We start from the raw sequence: 10,000 nt of genomic DNA on the forward strand, positions 1-10,000 counted from the left end.
ACACACTCAAACAATCACACTCATTCACAGGCACACACAAACACACACACGCACAAACACACACACAAATGTGTGTGCATAACATGCATAAACCATCAGCAAAAATATGACATGGAGTTTCCAAAAAAACACATGCACACACAATCTGTAGCAAAAGATTTAACTGCATCAGTTACTCAATCATACACTTGTACATACACACACAAACACACACACTATAATAAGTGCAAACGGTCAGCAGTAATATTAGCAGATGCTAGTCCACACTGGCTATTGACTTTTTTTAATTATAGCAATATAAAAACAACCCCCTTATTTTCTCCATTGCTTGCTTGCTCTTTCTTTCTCTCTCTCTCTCTCTCTCTCTCTCTCTCTCTGTGTGTGTGTGTGTGTGTGTGTGTATGTGTATGCATATTTGTCTTCTGCCAGACAGACAGTTAGGCTCTGGTTGGGAGTGGGAAAGATAAGCTTGTTAAGCCCTGACAAACTTTAACGCTTCTTACAAGACAGTGTTACCATAGCAACATAATGATATGATAATTGAGTGGGGGCCTCTCAGTCACACACACACACACACACACACACACACACACACACACACACACACACACACACACACACACACACACACAATGTGGGGGTGAACCAACAGTAAAGTGTGTTCCATACTAATAGTACCCATTCAGAAAAGCTGCTAACCCAATTGACTTGCAGTACGAAGCCTCTCTGAACGACTTGATAGTGCGTGCATCTTAGTTTGTGTGAGAGGGAGATAGAAAAGAAAGACAACGATAACAAAAGAAGTAAGAAAAGAAAGAGATAGAGATGACAATGGGTGAGCGCAAGAGGAAAGAGAGAGCTACAGAGAGAGAGAGAGAGAGAGAGAGAGAGAGAGAGAGAGAGATAGAGAGAGTGTTGTGTCAAACATGAAAACTGAGAGAGGTGTGCTGAATTGGTATGAATTTAATTCTTCAATCCAACTTTTAATGATTCTGATAACTCTTCCTAACAAAACAAAAATTATTTAAAAAATACTATGATGCACCCAAGAGGTAATCATTATTGCCATGAACACTCAGTATGTGACGTTAGTGCAGTGTAGTGCATGTGTGTGTGCGTGTGTGTGTAAAGGTGCTCCCTGGTGCCCAACAAGGAAGTCTACTCTTCCTGTGCAAAAACTCCTGTCCCATGGTGCACCTGGTGTCAGAGTGGGAATTTGGGACTGGCCAGCTGGAAAGACACACACAGCAACACGGACACACAGACACACACACACACACACACACACACACACACACACACACACACGATTGCATGCGCGCACACATACACACACACACACACAAACACACACAAACACGCTTGCATGCACGCACACACACACACACACATACATGCAAACACAGAGTGACCTCTAGTAAAGGTCATGGCTTTAACAGGTCAAGGGGATATCCTAATCAGGCAGACCGGGATCAGTGAGGACAAACACACACACACACACACACACACACAAGCTTAATTACACAGAAATCAGCATCTTTTGTGCATATTTGGTGTTGACAGTTTAAGTGGTGTGAGTCTTCTTGTGTGTGTGTGTGTGTGTGTGTGTGTGTGTGTGTGTGTGTGTGTGTGTGTGTGTGTGTGTGTGTTGGAGGGTGGGGTTAAGATGGACCATAAACATCCCTAACCTGTATTAAACAAACTTGCACATAAACACAGGAGTGCATGCATGTGTACACTCACGTACACACACACACACACACACTATATATACTATACTCTATATATAATATACACTATACTCTATCATGGGACTATGGCATCATCATGACATAAGAGCCCACAGTCAATAAGATTCCACTGGACAAACCACTGAATCCCTCCACACACACACACACACACACACACACAAATACACACACAGACTGAAGGTACTCCACCCAATAGAGTTATCCTCAACTGTGCTACACCCAATATGACAGCAAGCTATTCACCCTGAACTCGACAGCTTATGCAACAGTCAATACACACACACACACACACACACACACACACACATACACACACACACACACACGCACACACACACACACACACACACACACACAGACACACACACAATAAGTATGTAATGTCATTTTTCTCTCTCCTTCTTCTTCTTCTTTCATACTTTCTTTCTAGCCATTGCTCCTGCTCTGCTTTTCTGACTCCGTCTGTTTCTGCACAATGGGAGGAAGGAAGGAAGCCTGCTGGACCTGAGAGAGGGCGTCATCACACACACACACACACACACTTACTTTCTTTCAATTTCAGGTGTGGAGACTTCACTGCTAAACCCCAGTGACTCCTGTGGAGACAAAATGACACACACCACACACACACACACACACACACACAGTATATATATATATTACCCTGCATGTCATATGACAGCGGCGTAATTATGGTCTGAAAGATTCATCACTGTTCTTTATTTAATTATAATGGACTTAAAAATGCATAGTGGAGTTTGAGTGTGTGTATGTGTGTGTGTGTGGTGTGTGTGTGTGTGGTGTGTGTGTATGTGTGTGTGTGTGGTGTGTGTGTGTGTGGTGTGTGTGTATGTGTGTGTATGTGTGTGTGTGTGTGTGGTGTGTGTGTGTGTGGTGTGTGTGTATGTGTGTGTGTGTGTTACCTGGATTTCAGAGCGCAGCTGAAGGGAGGAGGAGCTGGGGTCTGCCTTGTCCTGGAAAAACAGGAGAGGGAGAGTTACAGAACACGCCATATGACTGTGAGTGTGAGTGTGTGTGTGTGTGTGTGTGTGTGTGTGTGTGTGTGTGTGGGCGGGGGGGTATTGGTTAGGGACAAACCAGAAAATCCAGTCATCAGAAATATGAAGCATGACACAGAATTACTGAAATTGCGGGGAGAAACACACGTCCTTTTTAAACAAGTGGAACTAGTTGTGTGTGTGTGTGTGTGTGTCCTCCATCCAATGGAAAACAAATCATTAAAGCCATTTTGTACACACCTGCACAGTGCTTGCTTGCTGGGTGTTGGCCTACCACACACTGCCCACACTTACCCAGCTAAGATTTGTGTGTGCTCTCTCTCTCTCTCTCTCTCTCTGTGTGTGTGTTTGTGTGTGTGTGTGTGTGTGTGTGTGTGTAGGCAGTATGCACCACACCACACTATTATATTAGAGGTTTTATGAGTAAGATGTGGGGGGCAGAGGCCAAACGGGGGACAATAGGAAGGGTGAACCAGGGCACGGGTGAGTCAAAGGCTACACCAATGGAAAAGCACATCGAAAGCACTTGGAGGAGGGTCTAACACTGACCATCACGAGGCCTCTGACTCAGCATTTGTGGAGGAAACCACGATGGACACTTAATCTGCTCCCTTTAGCTTATGTTGTGGTGTGTGTGTGTGTGTGTGTGTGTGTGTGTGTGTGTGTGTGTGCCATGTCATGGCGCACCTGGAACAAAGGGCAGTGAATGAAGTGTCAGCGGTTGTGGTTGACGTAACGTATGAAATCATCAAAGAAAAATGACTCACACACACACACACACACACATGATGAATGACATACACAAAACTCGACAACATGATCCAGAACTATGAATGTGTTTATCATGTAGACTGTGTGGCTCCCTAAGGTCCTTGATGCCTGGTCTCTCTGGAAAGGACGGCTATGTAGAAACAGCAGAGCTGGACAAGGCCAAAAGAGAGGGAACAAACGCTTGACCAGAGGATGCCATTACACAAAATGATACAAGTGTGTGTGTGATGGTGTGTGTGTAGGGACACAGTAAGAAAAAGAGGTAAAGCAAGAGAAGAAAAGGGAAGAGAGGAAAGAGAGAGAGAAATCAAAAAGAGAGAGTGAGGAGGAGAGACAAACAGAGAGGGAGACCGAGAGAGGAATCAAAAAGAGAGAGTGAGGAGGAGAGACAAACAGAGAGGGAGACCGAGAGAGAGGGACATGTCATTTGTTGGAAATGACACTCAGTGAATACACATGCCTGCAGCCAGCATCAATTCCTGCAAAGCTGGCATTTTCCTATGACTGTGTGTGTGTGTGTGTGTGTGTGTGTGTGTGTGTGTGTGTGTGTGTCTGCTTTAGCATTCAGTGGTGTGCTGGTTTAGTCCGGAAACCTCAGCACTGTAAATCAGAGTTCGTCCGGTAACAGCTCTCACACACACACACACACACACACACACACACACACACACACACACGCTGGCACACACACCTAAATGGAATAAAACTAGATTTTGCCTGCATAACTCTTAGTTGAAAACATCTATTAACGAACTCAAGGACAAGACAATATATCCTTTCATAATCTATGTATGACTATTTGGCTTACAGAGTATGTGCAATTAAATGATTTTCATGTTAATATTCAAATTGTGTGTGTGTGTGTATGTGTGTGTGTGTGTGTGTGTGTGATGATGATGGTGGAAACTTGCTGTGATTGCTTGTGCGTGACTACAGTGCTTGCTGTCAAACTAAATTTAATAAACTGCTGAACCTGAGTAACGAGGGACAGACTGTCATTACTGTAGTTTCACACACACACACACGCACACACACACACAAACAAGTAAACACACAGATTATACACACATACATGGCACACCCTCACAAACATGCACACAAGCATAGAAACCCAATTCCTGGACTCACGCAACCCCCATCACGCATAAAGGCACAGGCACACGCACGCACACGCATGCACACAGACAGACACACACCCATGCACACCCACACACACATTTCTCAATATGTATGTCCAAGTGTGTGACAAATATGAAGTACAGTTACTGGACAAACAGGTCAAAAGGGAGAGCCTCACATTCCATTCATACACACACACACACACCACACACACACACACACACACACACACACACACAACACACACGCTATCAGCTGTAGCATCTTAGATGTGTTTTCTCCTGTCTGACTGGTCTTACCAATTTTATCCTTGCTGTCAGTAACACACTGCAAACATGTCTGAACATGATGACTATAACACAGTCTAGTTATAGTGCATTAAAAATGGAAGGGACAAATAATTGTGTGTGTGTGTGTGTGTGTGAGAGAGAGTGTGAATGAGAGAGAGAGAGAGAGAGAGAGAGAGAGAGAGAGAGAGAGAGAGAGAGAGAGAGAGAGAGAGAGAGAGAGAGAGAGAGAGAGAGAGAGAGAGAGAGAGAGAGAGAGAGTGTGTGTGTGTGTGTGTGGAGACAAGAGTTCATCCATACAGAAAATTCTAAAGCAGGATGTTTGCTTAACCCACTCTCATCTGCCCTATAAAACAAACAGAGAAAGGGGGATTAGGGGAAGAGAAAGCGTGTGCCTGTATGTGTGCCTGTGTGTGTGGGGGGTAGAGAGAAAGTGAGAGACAGCAGGAAGAGAGAGAGGGGGCAAGAGAGAAAGAGTGAGAGTGAGTGAGTGAGAGAGAGAGAGAGAGAGAGGAAGAGAATAGGATCGGCTGCTTCAGCATTGGCCTGTAAGAGAAAAAGAAGTGAGACAAAGCCTTGTGGGGAACAGACAGTGGAAATGAAAACAGACAACAGAACAGGGAGAAATGACACAGTCTCAGGGACTTTTGCACCAACACATACTGGCACAGGGGGGGGGAGGGAGATAGACAGATAGATAGACAGATAGATAGATAGATAGATAGATAGATAGATACTTTATTGATCCCCAGGGGAAATTCAAGGTGCTGTTCTTTTACAATCGGATGAGACAGAGATGGACCGCCCTGTTTGTTATTTTTCTAGAAAGTTTAAAGGAGAATTCCGGTGTGATATTGACCTAAAGTGTATCGAAACATGATACCGAGTGTGAACGTATGTCTCATAGCCCATCTCGACTTGTCCCCTGCACTCCAAAATCTGGCGCTAGTTAGCCGATGCTACCAACAACTTTTTCAGTAGTGGTGCTTCGGCATCGGGCTAGCCATGCAAATAAATCACTGTTTTACACCCATTTACGAGGCTCAATGTATCTCCACACTTCATTGGTAGACTTCCTAGGGCCCTGACATTTAAAACGAGACATTGAGAACTTTGAAAAAGCACTGGTAGTTTACTTACAAGACGATTTATACAGACAGTATCTTCACGAAGTTTAACGTTTGCAGCCATCTTGAATTTAGTCACGATAAGTCGAGCAACGAGTAAGAATGAACAGCTATGATAAGGGATCAGATTCCAAAAATAATTCAGTGGAAATGCATGGATTCCAGTTGCTGCTACTGGAAGACAGTAAAACAGTGATTTATTTTCATGGCTAGCCCGATGCCGAAGCACCACTATTGAAAAAGATGTTGGTAGCATCGGCTAACTAGCGCCAGATTTTGGAGTGCAGGGGACAAGCCGAGATGGGCTATGAGACATACGTTCACACTCGGTATCATGTTTCGATACACTTTAGGTCAATATCACACCGGAATTCTCCTTTAACAAGTATCAGCTTAACTACTCAACGATTGAAAAAGCAGCCCTCGCCTTGGTATGGGCTCTACAGCACTTTAATGTGTATGTAGGCGGTGGAGTCCATCCCATTGTTGTGTATTCGGATCATAATCCATTGACATTTTTACACTCCCTGCAAAACCCTAATCAACGCCTCATGCGGTGGGTGTTATTCTTACAGCCGTACGATTTGCAGATACGTCGTATTCGTGGCATAGAAAATGTTAGGCTCCAGAACTATCGAGGGCCAGGTGGCCGAGGGGCTAGAGAGTGAGACGTGGTGATGGGTGTGAGTGTGGGGTCTCCATCTGACCCCTGGGAGAGTGTATGGTGGAGGTTAGAGTGTATGTTGGTGGTGGATGCTGATGTGTTGGGCGATAATGGGACGAGTCAGAAATGTTATTGCATATACACATTTATGTATATTTTATCTTCACATGGGGATTTTGGGTTTGATTAGTGACAGAAGCCCACAGTTGTGGGCCTCTGTTTTAAGGGGGGGGGGATATGTTACGGCCCAGGCCGCTGTGTCCTAACTCCGCCCATTGGCACTGACGTGCCTGGGTGCTTGTTTCCCCTGTGTGTCCTCTGTGTGCCCAGGTGTGCCTGATTGGGAGTGATGATATTTAAGATCGGCTCAGTCTGCACTCCAGGCGGTTCTCCTCCTCCCGGCTTGGCATTCATTTTGTTGCGTTACCTTCTTCTCTGTACTGACTTACACTTCACTTTTGCGTAACTAACACTACACTGACTTGCACCTCATCCTTATCGTTATTCCGAAATATTAGTTTATGTTTAACTTTCTTTAATAAATTAATTTATTATTATTATTACACTGCGTTGGTCTCCCCTGAATGTACATACTCCGAGCCAGATAAAAAGAGGGAGAAAGAGAGGGAGGGGGGAGAGAGAGAATGAAAGAGAGAGGGAGGGGGGGGGAGACAGAGACATACATTTTAGAACTATGTCTCAAAGGAGCAATGCAAGGAACATGCTTTAGTTATGCCACATATCATTGATCATATAGAGAACAGAGAATTGTGTGTTTGTGTGCGTGCGTGTGTGTACATGTGTCTGTGTTGACAGATCTCCTCTGATGTTGCCAATTGTAATTAAACCTAATTAATCTGAAAGTGCTTATTGTGTCTGAGAGAATAAAAGGTAATGTGAGGGTGACCGGGTGACCGCTCAAACAGAGGTCTGCCCCTCACAGCACACTAGATGACATGTGGACACACCCTGCATAGGACAGAGCTCACCACGGTCTGGATGTGGAGGTGGGGGGGGCAGAGAAAGAGAGAAAGAGAGAAAGAGAGAGAGAGAGAGAGAGAGAGAGAGAGAGAGAGAGAGAGAGAGAGAGAGAGAGAGAGAGAGACGTTTATGCCCTGAACTGTGTATAGGGGTATAACTGTGTATTGTGCCCAAGTCAAAGGCCTACTATTCAACACTGAATACATTATTGCATTCTTCTCTCTCTTTTTGTTTCATTTTATTGCTCTTGCTGTCATGCACACACGCACACACACACGCACGCACACATGCACGCACACACGCACACACATGCACACACACACATGCACGCACGCACACACATATGCACGCACGCACACACACACACACAAGCACACACACACACACACACACACACACGCACACACACGCACACATGCACACACACGCACACACACATACAATCCCTTTTTCTCTCTGAAGGGCTTTCAGGACAACTTTTGACCCCTCTTGGGGGCATTTGCATGAGCATGTGTGAATAAATCTGTGTGTGTGTGTGTGTGTGTGTGTGTGTTTTTGTGTGTGTGTGAGAGAGAGAGAGGGGAGGGTGGGGTAGAGAGAAAGAAAGAGAGAGAGAAAAAAGAGAGAAAGAAGGAAGAATAGATCAGTGTGGATGGACAGACACATCACATAGTTTGGTCAAACGTGTCTCTCTATCTGTTGTTATGTTGTCATGCTGCTCCATGTTCTCGTTTGCCTTCCTTTAAAAATCATCTCTAACACACTGCAACAAAGTCTCAACGTCTGAGGCAACAACAAGCGACGGACAATGAGTGGAACACCGTCTGTCTGCATGCAGAGAAGATGGACGCACAGGACAGGGGGACACCGGCAACATGGACGCACAGGACAGGGGGACACCGGCAACATGGACCCACAGGACAGGGGGACACCGGCAAGATGGACGCACAGGACAGGGGGACACGAAAGAAAAGAGGCGGCTTTTCTTTAGGGAATCTGTTTTTCTCTCTTCTTTCCTCTCGCGCACTTGGTATGTATGTCACACACACGTGAATTAGAGCGTTTCACGAATGGGAGGAAATGCGTTTCAGAATGCGAGGCCTCTTCGGAGTGGACGGCTTTACAGACTCGTCCCTCTGGGGGTCAAGCGGAGGGCTGGAATGGCTGTCCATACAAATTGGGACGCCCCCACAAGACACGCACAGGGACGCCCCAAAGAGAGACAAGTGAGTGACAAGTGGGGTAGATATCGGCCAATGCGCATGATCTCTGAAGTGGGTGAAAAGAGGAGAGGAGAGGAGAACAGGAGAGAAGAGAGGAGGGGAGGGGGGAAAAGAAGAGAAGAGAAGAGAAGAGAAGAGAAGAAAAGAGAGGAAAGGAGAAGAAAGGGGAAAGAGAAGGGCAAAATCTGTAGGAAAGGGGAGAAGAGGGGAGGAGTTGAGACGAGTGAGGAGAATAGAAGAGAGAAGAGAAGAAATAAGAAGAGAGGAGAGAAGAGAAGAGAGGAGGAGAGGAGGAAAGAGAAGAGGAGAGAAGAGAAGAGAGGAGGAGAGGTGGAAAGAGAGAAGGGAAGAGAAGAGAGGAGAGAAGAGAAGAGAGGAGGAGAGGAGGAAAGGAGGAGAACAGAATTTTGGATGAAGAGTGGAACACAGAAGGAAGAGAAAAAGAAAGCAAAGCACACTGAAGAAAACAGCAGGAGGGTGGTCCTGGACTCCACCTGTGCCCTGACCTTTCTGCGGAGTCATGGGAGGAGTGGGGTGTGGTGGTGGTGGTGGTGACCGGGGGTGTTTGTGACCCTTCCCAAAGGTCATCTCCCTCAAGGCATGTTGGACTATCAGCTGGGCTAATCTCGATGACCTTTCCACCTGCCTGACCTTTAGCCGGCCAATCAGCACGCCCCCAACTCCTCTGCTAGCCCCGCCTCTGCTCTTAGCTCAAAGGAAATGGCCGACCAGTCTGGACGGTAGCCACGGCCTCCTGGGTGACTCTCTCACCCTTGAAGTGGTTTACTGACGCTTCACTCACTCTAATAGAGAGCCTGAAGGCGAGGCTGGTCCAAGCATGTCTGTGATTAGTGTCAAAGACTGACGCAACTCTGTGCTGCTAGCTTACGGGCAAGTGGAGTCTCCTGAGGCCAGTCGACTGCCTCTGGACCACAACCATAGCAGTGTGGGATATGATACCTTCAGAATGAGGCATGTTATTGTTTGGGAGATTAGCAGGGCATCATTTGGTTCAGTACTTCTTGTTGTTTGTAAAATCCAAAATTCCATGGATGGCA

General features: G+C 45.9%; 1 protein-coding gene across 1 annotated transcript in view; it reads right to left on the reverse strand.

The window, feature by feature from the left end:
* sash1a (SAM and SH3 domain containing 1a) overlaps nucleotides 1-10,000 on the reverse strand; it is a 206,705-nt gene that overhangs the window by 26,177 nt on the left and 170,528 nt on the right. The window contains 2 exon segments of the mRNA XM_042096236.1: nucleotides 2,298-2,347; nucleotides 2,675-2,725. Coding sequence (XP_041952170.1) covers nucleotides 2,298-2,347; nucleotides 2,675-2,725 — 101 coding nt within the window.

The sequence above is a fragment of the Alosa sapidissima genome, chromosome 6 (genome assembly GCF_018492685.1).
Source record: "Alosa sapidissima isolate fAloSap1 chromosome 6, fAloSap1.pri, whole genome shotgun sequence".
NCBI classification, from domain to species: domain Eukaryota; kingdom Metazoa; phylum Chordata; class Actinopteri; order Clupeiformes; family Clupeidae; genus Alosa; species Alosa sapidissima.